At 38.8% G+C, this 19773-nt stretch overlaps 1 protein-coding gene across 2 annotated transcripts in view; it reads left to right on the forward strand.

The window, feature by feature from the left end:
* The window catches only part of MRPL3 (mitochondrial ribosomal protein L3), a 116505-nt gene that overhangs the window by 88045 nt on the left and 8687 nt on the right, over positions 1-19773 (forward strand). The window contains exons 8-9 of one of the 2 annotated variants that reach the window (XM_033930016.1): positions 11160-11237; positions 16963-17040. In XM_033930016.1, coding sequence (XP_033785907.1) covers positions 11160-11237; positions 16963-17040 — 156 coding nt within the window. The remainder of the gene's footprint in view (positions 1-11159; positions 11238-16962; positions 17041-19773) is intronic. The other variant, XM_033930017.1, reaches the window with a different exon arrangement.

A 19773-nucleotide genomic window follows, 5' to 3' on the forward strand; every position in this document is an offset into this window, starting at 1 on the left:
AAAAAAAACAAAAAACAAAGTTGCTTCTGATTCCCAGCTCTTACGCCGCATCCCTAGTTGAGAGAGGAGAATTCTTTATGGCTTTTGTGTTATTAGATACTGAAGTATCTGGTACGAGAAACTTACACTGTTAGAATGCAGCTGAATTCCTTTTTAATGTTGTGTATTATTTTAAAGTGTTCAATATTTAAGGGTTTGTGATAACATTTATTGCTTTTAACATAGAAACATACATAGAAACATAGAAGTAACGGCAGATAAGGGCCACAGCCCATCAAGTCTGCCCACTCTAATGACCTTCCCTATCTATCTTTGTGGATAGATCCCACATGTCTATCCCATCTGGCCTAAAAATCTGGCATGCTGCTGGCCTCAATAACCTGAAGTGGAAGACTATTCCAGCGATCAACCACCCTTTCAGTGAAGAAGAACTTCCTAGTGTCACCGTGCATTTTCCCGCCCCTGATTTTCCACGGATGCCCCCTTGTTGCCGCGGGACTCTTGAAAAAGAAGATATCTTCCTCCACCTTGATGCGGCCCGTGAGATACTTGAATGTCTCGATCATATCTCCCCTCTCTCTACGTTCCTCGAGTGAGTAGAGCTGCAACTTCCCTAACCGCTCCTCGTATGGGAGCTCCTTGAGTCCCGAGACCATCCTGGTGGCCATTCTCTGGACCGATTCCAGTCTCAGCACATCCTTGCGGTAATGCGGCCTCCAGAATTGCACACAGTACTCCAGGTGCGGTCTCACCATGGATCTATACAGTGGCATAATGACTTCAGGTTTACGGCTGACGAAACTCCTGCGTATGCAACCTACGATTTGCCTTGCTTTGGATGAAGCTTGCTCCACTTGGTTTGCAGACTTCATGTCTTCCCTGACAATCACCCCTAAGTCTCTTTCTGCTTCAGTTCTTGTCAGGATCTCGCCATTTAGGGTGTAAACCTTGCATGGATTTCAGCTTCCCAGGTGCATGACTTTGCATTTTTTGGCATTGAAACTGAGTTGCCAGGACCTAGACCAGCGCTCCAGTAGAAGTAGGTCATGCATCATATCGTCTGCCATTGAATTTTTGTCTGTTGTGCTTTTGCTCACTACATTGCTTAGTTTGGCATCATCGGCGAATAATGTTATTCTACCTCGGAGCCCTTCTGTCAAGTCTCTTATATAGATGTTGAACAAGATCGGGCCCAGGACGAAGCCCTGTGGCACTCCACTTATCACCACTGTGCACTTTGGGGGATATTCTATAAACGGTGCCAATCTTTAGGCCTAAATTAATTGAGAAACACCATGAAAAATGGTAAAATGAAAGCACCTACCGGCATCTAAATAAAAGGCACCAGAATTGTGCCTATGTAGGCATTTTATAGTGCTTTAAGCCACTATAGGTGTGGCTAATGCCAGAAGTTGCATTAGATGCAATTCACGGCATAGATATGCTCCAGAAATGTAGGTCTGGAAAACCCTAGCCTACATTTCTGATGTCAGTCTTTATGTGGAGATGTGATTCTCTAAAGGTTGCCGTCAAGTGATTGACATGCGATCAGTGGCCTATAGAGAATCTAGGTCTTTATGTCACATGTCCTGTTCATATAATATCTGATTTATGGGATTAATGATAAAAAAAACTGTTAACATCTAAAAGTTCTCAAAAGTGCCTTCATCCAACTTCAGTTCTCATTTCATCCAATTTGTCTTGAATGCATTGGACTTGGTTACTGCTTGTGCCCTCATTTCTGGAATTCAGCATTTGCACCAAGGTAATAGCCATTGACAGCATTCTAGATTAAATTGGTAGGTCATTTGTTCAAACAGGAGAATTCCAGTCACAATAACCCTTAAAGTTAGGAGCATAAATCCTTTGAATATCGGGCCCATGGTTGTCATTGTAACATAAAAAATGGAGCTTGTGAAAATTTAGGTTTACAACCTTCAGTTGGACTTGATCGGACTTCCTAAAATTTCAAAAGTTAAGAGATCTATTTATGGCAGATTTTTGGTTTTAGATGTTGCACTTGGAAGTAGCGGCACAAAATGGTTGGTTAGAAGGGATCTTACGTGTCTGAGTGTGATGTGTCCACATGTTAAGTGCTTTTTAAAAGAATTGGTACTGGAATTTTCTGAGAAAAGTGCTCTAAAGAAATAAACACCAATGGATTTCCCTCCCTCTGTTGCTTGCTTTAAAAGCTAAATATGGGGGTCAGTACTATAAAGTGGCACCTAGAAGAATGCACCATTATATTGACAGTCACCTGTGTGTACTAGGCATTATTCTATAAGGTAGTATCTAAGTTCTATAGCGCCTAACTGCAAGGGGGTATACACATGAGTGAGGCATGAATGGGCCATGGGTGTTTCTCCCCATTAAGTGCATACTTCATAGAATATTATAAACTGTGTGTTACTTGACACACCTAGGCGTATCTTAAGCTAATATTCTAAAATGGAATTGTGGGGCTGAGTTACAGAATTGCCACTAAGAACACAGCATTGGCATGCCTAAATTGAGGCACCGGTTTTATATACTTTATTGTGCCCAAGAAAAACTCAGACAAATGGAGGCCAAATCTGGATTTGAGCTTGGTCAATGCAGCGCTGAAAGTGTCATTGCTTTGGTGGCGCCAGGGAAATTTCTAATCTCCTTGGATTTGGTAGATGCTTACTTGCATATTCCCAGCTCACAGGAAGTTACTAAGATTCCATGTGCTGGGAGAAAAATCTCCAACTCTTGGCACTTCCATTCAGTCTGGCAATGGCACCTTACCAAGATGATGTTAGTTGCAGCAGCACACCTGTGCAAGGCAGATATCCAGCTGCATCCATGCTGAGTGGTTGATCAGAGCTTCATCCAAGGCCAATGGCAAGGAATTTGGTTGGATCATTAATTCTCAGATGAGCCGCCTGAAACCAACACAATTCCTAGAGTACTTGGGGATCCTTTTCAACATGGTAGAAGCCTGTGTTTTTTCAGAGCCATGCAAACTGAAGTTAAGATGCCAGATTTTGGAGATCTTGGCAAGGCTAGCTCCTAGGGAATTGCACTGTCTATAGGTGCTGGCGTCGATAGTGGTGACTACATGTAAAGATTCTTCCTTGGGTGAAACCTTATCTATGCCCTCTCCAGGATGTCCCGCTGGTCTCCACAGAGGAATTATTTCCATCTGCCATTGATCTGGATGGTGCGTGGCAAAGTCTGTGTCCATAGGCTTGATTTTTCTGCATATCCTCTTGAGTAATCCTGATGACAGATGCCAGTCTTTTTAAGGCAGACCCAGTTGTTTTGCAGGGCAGAAGTCCACATATAGACTCTATCAACAGCACATGTGGCGGGAATGGACGATGTGCAGGCCGACTATCCCAGCTGGTAGCCCAGAGACTCGGGGGAGGTTTGGCCATTATTTATAGATCATTTTTAGATGTCCAATTACGTAGTTGAAATGTTCAAGGATCCTTGTCTTGAGTTCATGATTTTAAGCTTATCGGTCTAAATCATCTTCTATTTTGTTAGAAACCGTGGCTTATATGACAACCCAGTTTTCTAGATTACTCATTATTGGGGACCTAAACTTGCATTTAGATGATGACTCAGATAGTAATGTTTTAGCTTTTAAATCTTTTGCGCATTTGTTACAATTCAAATTAACTCCTATTAATCCGACCCATGAAAAGGGACATTCCTTAGATATGATTACCTGAATTCAGGAAATAACTTTTTTCAAGTCTCTGACTGTAGTTGGGAATCTGTTCTGTGGCCTGATAAATTTTTTATTGCATTTTTTATGTCTAAAGTACAGCATTCTTATCAAGGGAGAACTTTACTTACTAGGCCAAAATTTGATATAGAATCTTTTTGGAATACTACTTTATCTTTGCTACCTAATATAACAACAGCTTCTGATCCAAATGATTTATTTACTTTTTGGATGGTCCAATCAGCAAATGTTTTAGATAATCTAATCTAGCTCCAGAAACAGAGAAGAAAATCACTTATTCTTGTAAAGCTCCTTGGTTCATTAAATCTCTTCATATTCTAAAACGTGAGTCCAGAAAACTGGAGCAAAGAGGGAAGAAAACAAAATGTGTACAAGAAAAATCATTTTGGAGAACTAAAATCATGCTATATAAATCTGAACTTAGAAAATCTAGGAAGCAGTTTTATGATAAGTAGATCTATGGATCATTACGGCACTCTGGAGATCTTTATCAGCTCCTTTAAAGAATGAACAACATCCTCAAGCTCCTAATGCCGATGATTTAGCTGTTTCTTGGAAAAGATCAAAATTATTTGATCTTCATTTACAACTAAAGATGTATCTTCTATCTCTTTATATTCAGTCAATAATGATTTTGTTCCTGTAGATAGATATTGGACTTCTTTATCTCATGTTACCGAACATCAAATCATTTCTTTTTTTCTTTTTTTTGTATATCATTTTTATTAAAGAATCAACAAGAGAAACAAGCATATTACAAGGATGAAATACGCAAACCATCAAAGGCATCCATGAAAAAACACAATAGCCATCAACAAGAATACATAGTATGCCAAGAAAACACTAGACTGTCCAAGAGCAGGATTGAGCCATTCTTCTAGTCCTTTGGATCCATATCCTGCTACTGTTTTTCAGAATTTACCTACAAAGACTGCATACTGCGGATGGGCAGACTAGATGAGCCATTTGGCCTTTATCTGCCATCATGTTTCTATGCTTCTTAAAGAATCAGTTTTTAGATCATAGGGGTTTTTTTTTCCTTACCTCTGGGTCAAGATTGTGCTTACCCCACTAATGAAATCTATTACAGATCCTTTAGAATTTAGAATCAGCAAGTTATCGTCCAATAGCTAACATCCCTATACTGACCAAAATATTGGAATCAATAGTTTCAAAACAACTTTCAGACTTTTTAGACAAAATTTCAATATTACAACCATTTCAATATGGCTTTCATCCATGTTATAGCATTGAGCCATTTTTACTCATCTCTCAGATTCAAAAAATATTAAGTAAAAAGCATTTTTGCTTTTCTTTTATAATTTGATTTATCAACTGCGTTTGATATAATCGATCACAAAGTTTTAACATTCCTCATTTCACAAATAGGTTTTGAAATGGTTTTGAAGTTTTCTGTCTTTAAGATCCTATGTCATACAAACTGGTGGAAGAACATCCACAGCTTGGTTTCCTGTGATGTGCCCCAAGGATCTCCACTGTTCCCCATCCTTTTGAATCTTTATATGATTTCATTTAGGACTTCTTTTACAAAGGTGCGTTAGGGCCTAAATGCGCGGAATAGCGCACGCTAAATTGCCGCATGCACTAGCGCCTCCTTTTAAGTAGGCGGTAATATTTCGGCTAGCATGCGCTAATCTTCTGCGTGCGCTAAAAACGCAGTAAAAGGAGCCCAAAGTGTTCTCTCTTTAGGTCCAGGAGAATTTCTTTTTTACAGATGCAGATGATATTTTTATACTACAAGAAGTTAATTGAGAGTTAAATAATTTTGCCTCTAATATTTGTTCTTGAATTACCAGATTGTTAGAGTGGTCAACTTTGACCATAATAAAGTTAAACCCTGTGAAGGCAAAATTGTTGTGGTTAGGGCCCAATTGTCTGAAATTTCCTAATAATATATATTTTTTTAATCTGGAGAAGCCTAGTCTATTGAAAAATCATTATGAATATTGAGTATTACACTACGTTATATTTTCAGCAACAAATAATGTAGCTAGAAAATGTTTTCTAAGTTTATATCATCTGAAGTTGGTATGAGCCCTATTTTATCAACATCATTTTACCACGATTGTTCAGTTGACTATGGGCTCCTTTTACGAAGGTGCGCTAGCGTTTTTAGCGAGCGCTGTAGTGCCCGCTAGCCGAAAATCTACCGCCTGCTCAAAAGGAGACGGTAGTGGCTAGCGCGCGCGTTAAGGCCCTAGCACACCTTCGTAAAAGAGCCCTATATTTGCACAGTTGGACTACTGTAATTCAGTTTACTATAGTATTAATAGATAATTTAAAACATCTACAACTGATACAGAATATTGCAGCTCGGCTGATTTTTAATAAAAATAAATTCAGGACATGTCAAGACCCTCATGAGATCACTACACTGGCTTCCTATTTAGTAACGAGTCAAGTTCAAATGTGCCTGTCTAGTTTTAAAAATATTTTATGGACAATTAGGTGACTCAGTTGTACCACTACTTTTAGGTCTGCCACAGCAAAGTGGCCGTAGATCTTCTGCTGCTTATAAGCTGTCTTTTCCATCATTTAAAGGTGTTCAGTCAAGGAGTCAAGTTTTACGTTCTTGTTCTTTTCAACTTACCACTTTATGGAATGAATTATCCATCAGTCTGCTGTCATGTACTACCTATCAAATCTTTCAAAAAATATTAAAGACTTTGGGCTCCTTTTACGAAGGTGCGCTAGGGCCTTAACGTGCGGAATAGTGCACGCTAGCCTCTACCGCCTCCTTTTAAGCAGGTGGTAATAATTTTGGTGCGGTAATTTTGTGCGTGCGCTAAAACCGCTAGCGCACCTTAGTAAAAGGAACCCTTTTTTTTCTGCTATTTTGGATTAAGGGTTGTTTTTGGGGTTTTTAAAAAATATACTGTGCAAAGTCTTAAGGTAAACCACATCAAACCTTCTTTTGCAGGGATGATGTGGTATATAAAACGAGGGATTCGATTAGATTGTAAGACCCAGGAACGGATTAATCCCAGTTTTTATTATTTTAAATGGAAAAAACTGTCTTGGAACTCAAACGGGGTTCTAGAACGGATTAAGTTTGGATTGCAAGGTATCCCTGTAAAAGGAAAAGAAGACCACTTTGGTTCTTAAAAGTAGTAGCTGAGAAGGTAAGGAATAAGAGGTTAGCTTTCTAAAACTACAAAAGATCACAGAAAGAGGAAGACAGGCAAAAATATCTGGAAAAGTTAAGAGAGGCCGGTCGAATAGTCAGGAAAACAAAGATGAAAATGGAAGAAAAAATAGCTGACACGATAAAACATGGATACAAGACATTTTTTAGATATATCAGTGATAGGAAGAAGTGCAAAAGTGGTTTTCTGAGAATCAAAGGTGAATGAGAGAAATATGTAGAATCCAATAAAGAAAGGACTGAATTGCTTAACAAATATTTCTGTTCTGTGTTCACAGCTAAAGCACCAGGAATGGTACTGCAGAAGACAAACGCGAATAGGGATGGAGGAGTGGTAGACCTGATTGATTTTCAGAGGGTTGTGTTTATGAGGAACTAGGTAAATTAAAGTTAGACAAAGTAATGGTGTTGGATGGTGTACATCCGAGGGTGCTGAAGGAATTTAGGGAAGTCTGGTGGCTCCGCTGACTAACCTTTTCAATGCTTCTCTAGAGTCAGGAGTGGTACCAGAATACGGAAGAAGGGCAAATGTGGTCTCTCTCTGCAAAAGCGGAAGTAAGGAACAAACAGGGAATTACAGGCTGGTAAGTCTGACTCTACTATGTTAAGCAAATTTAATAGAAACACTTTTAAAACAGAGATGAGTGGCTTAAGGAAGATGGCCGCATTTAGCTGGAGTTAAGCTGCCACGGAGGCTCCGGAGCTGTTAATTTGTACCTTTATGATGGTAAAACGCAAGTCTAAACCCCGGGTTTTCCCAGAAGAGTCTTCGGTGGCAGCTGCGGGCCCGATGGATGCTTTTCTCCAGCTGGGGCTGGAGTTTTCCTCGGCTAGGAGAGACATGCTAGCTGAGGCGTCGGTGCTCTCCTTCGAGGCGACATTGTTATCTCCGGAGGAGCGGAGTCCTCCGAGTTGCCCTGGGGCGTTAGAACAGCAGATGGAGGATAGAACGGCCCGGGGTGTTCCCTCTTCTGGCCAGCTGAGTTCGGGAGTCGTCTCAGCAGGTGGAATTGTGAAGCCAATTCTGCCATCAGAGCACCCAGAGGAGTTGGAACAGCAATTACCTCAGGATTTCCTCACACTGAATCCATCTCCAGCTGAGGTTTCAGGTACTTTAATTACATCAGAGTGTCTGGGTTTTGAACTGACACCTATGCAGAGACCCAAGGTTTTCAATATGGAGACACTCTGGGAAGCAATATCCACTTTACAAATCTCTTTGGGGACCCAAATGCAGCAACTTACTACACGTTATACCACTGTTCTCTATGAAAATTTGGAATTGAAAAATAGACTAGCGTAGAAATTAAAGCGGATGGACATGAGACCAGAATAAAAACTGTGGAGTCCCAGGCCTCGGTGTGGGTAAGGGACAGTGAAAATCTTAATTTCAAGGTAGAAATGCTGGAAAACATGACCAGAAGATGTAATCTTCGGATTACAAATTTTCCAAAACTACCACTTACTCCAGCGCAAGATATGTTTAAGAAATACATGAAGGAGGTTTTGAAAGTTCCTGAAACCTCTTATCCGCCTCTCACTAAAATATAAGAATTTGTCTGCTGATAGTTTGAATTTGACAGATTTCCTTGTGAGGTCTGATAATGAGATACCGGAAACTGCTACACTGCTTGTACAATTTGCTATTGACTCTGACAGAGAATGGATGCTCAAGTTGTTCTTTAAATTTAAAGATATACCATTTATGACTAAATTAGTGAGAATGTATCCTGATGAGTCACGAATAACTCAAAAGAGAAGAAAACAATTTCTCATTTTGAGACCAAGGGTTGTACAATTGGGTACGACGTTAGTACTCAGATACCCCTGTAAATGTGTGATGATCTATCAAGGGAATAGATTTGGTTTTTTTGAACTGCAGCAGTTGATAAAATTTATTTCTGCTAAAGAGCAAATTTAGCATTCTTGAGAGAATTTCTGTTCCAAATTAGCTCCAAATAAAGTTCTAGATTCCACTCAGCAACCATCCTTTTACAATCCAGTATATATAGAATGGAGTTAAATGTTTTTCTTTTTATACCTTAATGATGAGAAAAAGAAGTTTGTTTTGTTTCCTTTTATGTAAAAAAATTTTTCCTTTTAGATTATTTTGTTATTTCAGTGTTGGAACTGGTATTGTATTATTTCTTTGATTTGACTAATAATTATGTCAAAACTATAAAATGAAATAAAGATTTAAAACAGAGAATGGTGAAGTTTCTGGAATCTGGTGGATTATTGGACCGGAGGCAACCTAGATTCAGTAGAGGTAGGTCTTGTCGGACAAATCTGATCAGTTTCTTTGACTGGATGACTAGAGAATTAGATAGATAGAATGCACTAGATGTGGTGTATTTAGATTTTAGCAAAGCCTTTGACAGTGTTCCACATAGGCATCTAATAAATAAACTGAATGCCCTTGGGATGGGGTCCAAAGTGATGGGCTGGATCAGGAACTGGTTGAGTGAAAGGTGACAAAGGGTAGTGGCCAGTGTAGATCGCTCTGAGGAAAGAGATGTTGCCAGTGGTGTGCCTTAGGTTCTGTTCTTGGGCCTGTTCTTTTTAACATTTTTATGAGCAACATTGCTGAAGGGCTTTCGGGTAAGATTTGCCTCTTTGCGGATGATACCAAAATCTGCAATAGAGTAGGCACCCTGGATAGTGTGAATAACATGAAGAAAGACCTAGCGAAGCTAAGAATGGTCTGAATTTGGCAGCTAAAATTTAATGCTAAGAAATGCAAGGTCATGCATTTAGGCTGCAAAAATCTGAGGGAACGGTACAGTTTAGGGGGTGAAGAACTTATGTACATAACAGAAGAGCGGGATTTGGGTGTGATTGTATGTGATGATCTTAAGGTGTTCAAACAGGTTGAAAAGGTGACGGCGAAAGCTAGAAGGATATTAGGGTGCATAGGAAGAGGTATGACCAGTAAGATAAAGGAGGTATTGATGCCCTATATAAGACTCTGGTGAGACCTCATGTAGAATATTGTGTGCAATTCTGGAGACCGCATCTTCAAAAAGATATAAAAGGATGGAGTTGGTCCAGAGGAAAGCTACTAAAATAATGTATAGTCTTCATCATAAGGCATATGGGGACAGATTTAAAGATCTCAATATGTATTCTTAGAGGAACAAAAGATAGGAGAGGAAAGATATGTTAGAGACGTTTAAATACCTACATGGCATAAATGCACAGAAGTCAAGTTTCTTTTATTTGAAAGGAAGCTCTGAAATGAGAGGGCATAGGATGGAGTTAGGAGGTAATAGGCTCAGGGGTAATCTAAGGAAATATTTTTTTACAGAAAGGGTAGTAGATGCATGGAATAGTCTCCCAGAAGAGGTGGTGGAGACAAAGACTGTGTCTGAATTCAAGAAAGTGTATGGATAGGCACGTGAGATTTCGAGGAAGAGATAACGGTTACTGTGGATGGGCAGACTGCATGAACCATTTGACAAAGGCTTTGTCTGCCATCATGTTTCTATGATTACGTTTTCTTTTGATTATCTAATTCTACTTTTTTGGGTGGGAAGATTTTTTTTCCTGTTTTTTTGAGATGGACTCAGACTGGATGTAAAAGAAATTATTTCAAAAAGTCTGCTACGGTTCAGTGAGATCATAAAGTTTTTTTAATGCACCCTCTCAAATACAATTCTGTTTAGAGAGTAAGGGCCTTGAAGATGTGTATGTGCATGCTGATTTTCTGTTTGCTGTGCAGTGAAAATAATTTCATTAGCCCAGCTACTCTATTTTCCTTTTTGTTTTCTTTTTGTTTTTTAGACACTGCTTCCTTTGGTGATATCAGCTCTTGGAATCCCATTTTTGTGGACTAATTAGAGAATTACTTATAATTCCCTGTTTATATTTTTTTGAACATTATTTCACTATGTAACCACTTTTCTTCTGCAAAGTTTTAATTCTTTGATGCATCTTTTAAAATGCCAATAAAAGGAAAGGAAATTACCAGGTAAGAATAAATTTCATCTTTATTCCTACTTCTCCAGTAATGTATACAACTTAGACTTGCTGTCCTCTACCTATATTTAGAAAATAAGAGTGTATTCAGATGAGCTTATATGAATTGGTATCCCCCTAGTGTCTTTAAGGTATACATAAATTTATAGACTTGGAGGAAACAATTCATCTAAATTTTCCTGCATTGTTTCTGGAGGAGAGTTAGAGAGAATAACAGAAGAAAAATAGGTTTTTCCAGTAAGGTTTTGTGGATTCTGTTTGCGGCTATTTTACATTTGGTTTTTTATGTTTTTTTAGGGTCTTGGTAGAATATTGCGAGGGACAAAAATGCCCGGGCTGATGGGTAACATATATAGAACAACACATGGACTAAAGGTAAGCTTGTTTTAATACTGTGACCTCAGGATTCTACGCATGGATAGAACTGACTAAAATGCACCAGTATTTGAAAGTCACAGAGAAAACATACAGGGGTAATTTCCAAAGTCATTACCAAAGTTACCAAAGATAAAACTGCAGAAGTGGGCTTTGTGAAAATGACTCGCTCTGTATGTGGATAAATGTTTGCTTTTACCTGCAGTATGAAGGAACCATTCCTGGGAACCAGACTGAGAAGAGTTGAAACAATGCACCTACTTTAAATATTTGAGTGTGTACATGTTTTCTTTGAAAACTACCCATAGAAAATAGGTGTAAATGTGTACAGATGTTTTATCCTAGAACAAACAGGTAGCATATTCTTACGTGTGGGTGATGTCATCTGCGGAGCCCAGTATGGACAGACCACAAGTGCAGTGTCATTTTAAAAACTTGAAGACCACCACATTATGCATGCATGAGTGCCTTCCTGCCTGATCGCGGGACCATCAGTTTTCTGTGAAGCTGAGAAGCTGTTTCTTTCAGTTTCTTTTAGCATGCATACTATATGCATTTTTATTTATTTTATTTTAAAATATTTATATAATTCATAAACATGCATCTATTTTAGACGTGTTTTTTCTGCATACTTTTTGTGCGTATGTTCTTTATTAGTACTTTTGTGCCTTCCTGTTAACCCAGTTTCATTGTTTTTCTATTTTTATCAGGCTTTATTTTGGGTCTTTGGGCCAGTTTAATCCGGTCTTCAGGTCGCATTCATTGAGCCTTTTCAGTTTACAATCTGCTTGACCTCCCTGAATCATTCAGTCTTTTGACCTCATGTCAGCTGTTTTCCATCCATTATCCAAGGCTTCTAGTGGATTTAAGCGGTGTTCTCGGTGTCACAGTTCTATTTCTCATACTGATCCGCATAGCTATTGCATTCAGTGCCTAAGTCCTGACCACTGTGATTTTTCTTGCACGCTCCATTCAAAATTACAGAAACGATAGCTAAAAGCTCCAGAATTAGTCTCCCCACTCTTCCATCCGAACCAGTCCCTGAAACTTTGCTCACAATTCTACCCAAATTATGAATCTCCATCTAAAGTCCCAGTACCTAGTCAATCTTACAGTCTCCTAACCAATCTTAGATTCTCTACCTAAGTGAGAGTCCTGCTGTCCCACATCCCCAAGTTGCCATTATCTGTCATCCTGCCACTGCCTCCCCTTCCATATCACCCAACTATCTACTTCTTCAATATTTATAACCTTGCCTTGAATTTGAGTTTAGAGTATGGGCACAATCGAGCCTATTTTCCCGGCGGAGTATCGTGCCGGGAACATTTATGGGGAGAATTACTATTTGGAGACCCATCAAGTGATTGAGGACTTCCTGAGATAAGTACCTTGAAATCACTAGTTTGAGCATCTTTTGGGTTTTGTGGATTCCAATTTTGTACTATATAGTTAAATAATCACTCTGCAACACTTTTGTGTGGGTTTATTATTATTTAAAAGCATTCGATGTATGCCTATGATGGTGCTAAAGTGGCTTGAGAAATAGCCCTTTTCACATTGTATAAGCCTGGAACTCAGGTTTCCCGAAGCCGATAGCTTTTACCTTTGCGCCGAGGTTACATTAAAAAATTATTATTAAATTATTCTTAAAACAGTCTTGAATGTGGCCTTTTGCCTTATAAAGATTGAACAGTCTTGCAATCCACCATTTTCAAAACAGAATAGAGGGAAACCTATATTGATAGCTCTATTTACCCTCTGGGACGAATTGATATTTATTATTTTTCCTTTCTGTTTTCTTTGTCTCACCATGTGTTCCCATTGATGTGGACTTGAAATAGTGTATGATTTTTTTTTTTTTAATTTTTTTATTTTGATGTGATTATTATATTATGAAAATTGCTCTGCTTTTACTGTGTTTAAACAGAATTATAAAGAAGGAAATGAAAATTCTTAATTAATAAAAATAGAAAATGAGTGGTATAAAAAAAACAAAAAAAAACTTTTAAATGGTTGCATGTGTATTTGATGTGTTGAATGGTGCTTAGATGGTGACTTTAGTTGTGAAAAACTAAGGGCTCCTTTTACTAAGGTACAATAGCGTTTTTAGCGCACGCTAAAAATTAGCGTGTGCAAACCATGCGTTAAATGAAAAATACTAACGCAAGCTCTATGGAGGTGTTAGCGTTTAGCGCGCGCTAAAACCGCTAGCACACCTTAGTAAAAGGAGCCCTAAGACCAGTACTAGGCAGACTTGCATGGTTTGTGTCCCATATATGGCAATTCAATTTAGGATGGGCTGGAGAGGGCTACCTCGATGAGAAGAGTTTTGGAACTTCAGGCTCTATCATGCAGAGAGCCTTTCCTCAGATTTATAGAGGCAGGTGTGTGTCTATGCATTGTACCTTCCTTTCTACCAAAAGTGGTCTTGGCTTTCCTTGTAAATCAGGAAGTCCGGCTTCTGGCGTTCCATGCCAAAGGCATAAAGAAAAAGGATAGAGTTTTGGTGTTGCTGGACAAGCAGTGTCCGTTATCTTGAAGTGATGAATGATTTTCATCTTTTTGACCATCTTTTTGTATTGACTAACCTTAGGAAATGGGGAAAGCCTGCCTTGAAGGTATCCATTTCCAAATGGATTTGCATGGTTATCTCATCTGTGTGCATTGGCTGTGGCAAACAGCTGCCAAATTTCTTTGAAAGTGCATTCTACCAGATGTGTGGCATCTTCATGGGCAGAATCCCAGGCAGTTCCAACCGAGGAGATCTGTAGAGCATCTACATGGTCTACACTCCATACTTTTACAAAGTTTTACAGAGTGGATATGGCAGCACAAATGGACACCACATTTGGATCCTCGGTGCTTGCTGCAGGCTCATCTGCCCCATCCTAGACTCAGGAGACTGTTTTTGGTATGTTCCTATGTCAAGTCTACTGTACCTTTTGCACTGGAAGGGAAGATTATATTCTTACCTCAAAATCTTCTTTCCGCCCTGTCAGATGTTAAGCTAGCCTGCTTTCTGCCTCAGACACTTGTGGGTGTCTCCAGATGCTCATCTCTGAATGACCAAGAGAGAATGAAGATGTTTAGTGTACTTCTGTTACTCCATAGTAAAAAGAAAATGGCTGTCGTGAGTTCTCGTGGCAACCTTTTCGAGACTCAGTCTGCCGAAGATTGCCATAGGATCTTGCAGCAGCCTTTTTTTTTTTTTTTTAAACCACAGAGACTGCAGAGCAAGAGCATAGAAGGATCTTTCCTGCCCCACCTCACCACTAGACCACAGACTTGCAGGGGGACCAGGAGGGGAGAGGGCAGGCGGGCTGATTAGCTAGTTGCACAAGCAAAGTCACTGTGAGGGAGGGAGGAATTGACAGTAGCTCCAGCTCCCTACACCACTGGTCCACCAGGGCAATACTGGAGGCCTGCGGTGGGTCCGGAAGGGGCAGATTGGCTGGCTGGCTGCAGATCTGACAGACAGGACACCAGGGAAGGGAGGAGGGGTCACTTCTGCCCCGGTACGGGTATTTGAATATAAACCGTTGGTTTATATTCAAGTCAACCTTTTTTCCTCCTTTTTCCACCTCACAACCTTTTCTTTGATGAGATTAAAGACAGTGGGTTCCAAATGAGAGAGAAACATTTCCGATTTAGTCAGAAACCTGAAGACGGGCAGCACAGGATGTGTAATTTTGCCTTTCAGTATATGAAGGAGTGGCTGGTCTGCTCAGCAAGAAGCAGCTTAAAATTGTGACTAGTTTAATTTTTGTTTACTGTTTCTATCTTGTGAATGTCACTTTAGAGTAGCAATGAAATGGAAAGCTGAGGCTGTGTTCTAGAAATAATGTGATGGTTTTAAATGGAGCAGATGGGACCTGAGATAGAACTGCTGCAGGCTTTGCTAAGAAATCTGTTCTATATATTCGAGTATATATGGTAATTTAAAGCAATAGTTTGTAAAGAAGCCGTATGGAAATGCTGATTTACTTTTGATAGTTATGCCTTCAAAATAATTGTTTTGAGCTTTTTCTACATGTAAAACCTGTTTTATATGTGAAAGAGAACTTTTATAAAATTGTACAATGGTATATATGTTAAAAGCAGACACAGAAAAAGAGTGCACTTCTTTTTAAATGATCTGCATGTTGGCATTGACAAAAAAGAAATAAGACATCTTCAAATTATTGAAAATGTTTTAATAAAACTTATCACGAAAGCAAAAAAATACGATCATGTCTCACCGCTCCTCAAAAAAGCACATTGGCTTCCGGTTACTTATATCTACTAACCTTTAAATGCCTTCTTCACAAAACACCAGCTTTTATCGATAGGCTCCTAATTCCTTATGTCCCTACAAGAATCCTTAGGTCTAACGATCAGCATTTACTTTCAGTTCCTTCTCTTAAGGTTATCAATACGTGCCGCCAATACATCTTCTCTGTAACAGCTCCACAACTATTTAATTCTCTTCCCATTCATCTAAGGGAAGAACGCTTGCTAGACTGATTCAAGAGTAAGCTGAAATGCTTTCATTTTAAAGATGCTTTCAACTGACAGTACTCTTGTCTTGATTCATTTCTTAGGGTCTGTTGTGAGACTTTACTTTTTGTTACCCTTCCTTTTGTCCTTTCCCTTTTTGTCTGATCTTCTTTACAATATTGTATTTCTTTCCTCATTATGCGCAAGTCATGTCATGGTTAAATGTGACTATTTGTCCCCCTGTAACTAGTATGAATTTTAGCTATGTACATCGCTTTGAAGTTTGATTAAGTAATCCATCAAATTTTAAATACGTATTTTATAAAAATAAGTGAGTGGATGTATAGCGTAAGCATGCACATAAAAACAAACAAGGTGCAAATTTATATATGCATTTATATGCTATTGAAGTTGGATCCAGGAACCTTTTATGTAAACTTACATAGACACCTATTTTGCATGTGTAGAACAGACTTTAAATAGGTATCTGTTTCTCTCACATTGGTGCCCTATTATAAAGTTAACTTCATAAATTTGCTTTTGCCTCGGGAAGTAAGATAGCCATAAGCAGATCATCTAAAGTCCTTGGAGTTATCCTTGACTCAGACCTAACCATGAGAGACCAAGTTAGCTCATTGGTCAAGAAGTTCATCTTCTGTCTAAGATAGCTCAGAACCATTAGATCAGCCTTGAGCCTGACAAACTTCAGGACGGTGGCCCAAGTGGTCCTCCTCTCATACCTTGTCTAATGCAATTCCCTCTTCTGCTGTATTTCTGAGAAAGACCTTAAGAGATTACAATTGCTCCAAAATACAGTGGTACATAAGGCCATATACAGCAAAAACTCAGCTAGTCTCACATTCGCCATCCAAATCACACAATCCTTCCACAACTCAATGGCAATCCAACGATGGAAACTACCACCCCCTCCACTCACTATGTTCTCTCTTTGAGACCGCCTTCGAATTTCAGGGGCCCAGAATCTGGAACAACTTCCCAGGCAGTCATCAACAAACACCCACATACTTCCAATTCCAGAAAGCACTGAAAACTCACCTTTTTTCCTCAGTGTATTAACCCATTCCCATGCAGTTCCTGCATGATATCTTCCATGCAATTTCTATACAATTCTAATATTGTGAAGCCGCAGTGATTTCCAAATGATATTTGCGGGATACAAAAGTTGGTATGGTATGTATCACTGTTTTTGTTCTGTTTTGCATTATAGCTTGTTCTTTCGTTTCTTTAGGTGTGGAGAATCAATACAAAGCACAACATCATTTATGTAAATGGTTCTGTTCCAGGACACACCAATTGTTTAGTGAAAGTAAGGTTATTTTTATTGTTCTTGCTTTTGTCATATTATGCAGTTGGAAGATAAAATACTAGCAACAAATGAGGTGGATAATTTTATCTGCTTTTATTTTCTAAACTTACTATGTTTAATTAGTCATACAACTAACAATCCAACTAATCATGGACAATAATTCAACTACAGCTTCATCCAGGTTTCTTCTATTCATCAAAAAGAGATTTTTAAAACTGTCATGCATCATTAAAATCTGTCTTTCACAAAATCTCAAACATGTCATCATAGATTCTGACTATTCACTATCTATTTGAGAATTTCCAATACACACAAAAATGGTAATTGTCACTCCCTAAAGAATCCATTAAGTTGAGATCAAACTACAGACCTATTGTGAGTATCCCCTTATTTGTTAAACTGATGGAAGAGATGGTTGATCTAGTAATGTACTGTATTTGGATTAATTCAGTATACTACAAGATAATCAATCAGGCTTTCAGCCTGGTTTTAGTACTGAAACATTTATTGCATCACTATTAGACTTTCTTCATAGTCTGTCCAGCCAAGGCACATGTGCTCTAGTTTTGCACTTAGATTTAAGTAGTGTCTTTGATCTAGTTGAACATATTATTCTGCTTGACTGCTTGACATCAATTGGAATTTCCGGTAATGTGTTGAAATGGTTTCAGGGATTTTGGGGTAACAATTGTATCAAGTCTATAGTGATAATAAGCAATCCTGCAGTTGGGTAAACTCTTGCGGAGTCCCGCAGGGTTCCCCATTATCCCCTACTTTGTTTAACATTTGCATTGCCTCTTTAGGGAACTTATTGCAAAGTTTAAAAGTAAAATTTTATATCTATGTGGATATCACTATAGTTATTCCTTTTACTAACCTGACTTCTGAGATAAAGAATCATCTGTCTTTTATTTTAAAGCAAATTGAATTGTGAATGACTGCATTTAAATTGAAACTCAATTCTGACAAAACTAAATTCTTTCTGGCAAGCCCGAATGACAAAATTAAAGATTTATTGAATTTTTTGAATATTCAGGTCTTCCCAATTGACTATTCCATAAAAATTTTGGGAGTGGCATTGGATCGATCCCTGACTTTAGATGAACATACGGATGCATTGGTTAGAAAATGCTTCTCAGTATTGTGGAAACTAAGATCTATCAGAAAATATTTTGATGCTGTATCATTCTGTTTATTGGTTCAATCTTCCATTCTAAGTATGCTTGACTACTGTAATATCATTTACTTGGTAACTTTTAAGAAAGCCCTTCAACGACTTTGAGTTATTCAAAACTCGGCTGTTATATGTTCCCATATTTTCAAACCAAAGATCAATCTAAGTCCCTATTATCAAAAATTACACTGGTTGCCCCTAGAAGCAAGAGTTCTGTTCAAATTCTCTTGTCTTTGTTTTAAATCTGTATTTGGGTTGGCCCCTACATATCTGGTCTCTCATTTTAAACTGAACTGTTCTAACAGGCCTACTCGTAGAATTAATATGTTCACTTATCCTACAATAAAGGCCTGTCAATATAAAAGATTCTTGGATAGAACTCTTGCTTTCCAGGCAGGTAAATTAAATGAATGGTTGGGTAATATCATTATGCATTCCTCATCCTACTTCAGTTTTAGAAAATTAGTAAAAACAAAATTATTTAATTGATTTGTAAGTTAAGGTTTTACTTTCACATTGTATGTATGTACTAATGATTTTATATTGTGTTTTATTCCCTGATTGTCCAGCTCTTCTTGTTGTAAACCGCCTCGAACTATTATGGCTTTGGCGGTATATAAGAATAAAATTATTATTATTATTCCTTGAATATCACTGGGCAAAATGGCTGCTTAAGCCCATAGCTCCTCGCTGACACAGCAGGATCTATAATCTGCTGCTGCTCTGGTCTCCATTTTGGATGTCCAAATGCCTCTCTCTATAGTTAGCATTAAGAACTTCCCAGCTATGAGCAAAAAGAAACTGGCAGATCTGCAGCAGTATGCTTACCAAGGGAGTAGCCAGAGCTGCCACGAGGCAGACATCATGGCGGCTTCCCAGGCCCCTTTGGGCCCTTCAGTCTCAGTAAGAGTGATACCCTCCCTTCATATAGAAGAAATAAAGAACTGGTTAAAAGAAATAAAGGATGAGATAGCAGCATTGAGGGCTAATTTTGCAGCTTTGGGAGTCAATTTGCGAATGAACGTTGCTGAGCTTGGGCACCAATTAAGGGAAATGGAACAGTGGGGAGAGGAGCAGTTGGAACAAATCACAGTGTTGGGGAAACAGCAGACCATGCTTGCTCAACAGCAGATAAATATTCTGGGCAAAATTGAAAATCTGAAAAATAGAAGCAAGAGGAGCAATATTAGAATCGGGAGTATCCCAGAATTGCACAGATATAGTACAGAATCTTTACGTGCATTTACTGACTCAGTCAGGATCTGAAATACTGCCTAAGGTCATTAAAATTTAACAGGCACATAACTCGCTGGAAAATGCATCGCACCTTCAGTGTATGCAATGGTGGTTCGTCCTCCACAGCCTTCCCACTATCAGTTGATGTACCTCAAGGCTCTGTCCTGGGACCACTTCTTTTCTCAATTTACACTTGCTCACTTGGAGCGCTGATCTCCTCCCACGGCTTCCAGTATCACCTTTATGCTGACAACTCCCAAATCTACCTCTGCACCAAATATTTCTATTGAAACCCAGACCAGAGTTTCAGCCTGCCTGGTCGG

The sequence above is a fragment of the Geotrypetes seraphini genome, chromosome 2 (assembly GCF_902459505.1).
Source record: "Geotrypetes seraphini chromosome 2, aGeoSer1.1, whole genome shotgun sequence".
In the NCBI taxonomy this organism is placed as follows: domain Eukaryota; kingdom Metazoa; phylum Chordata; class Amphibia; order Gymnophiona; family Dermophiidae; genus Geotrypetes; species Geotrypetes seraphini.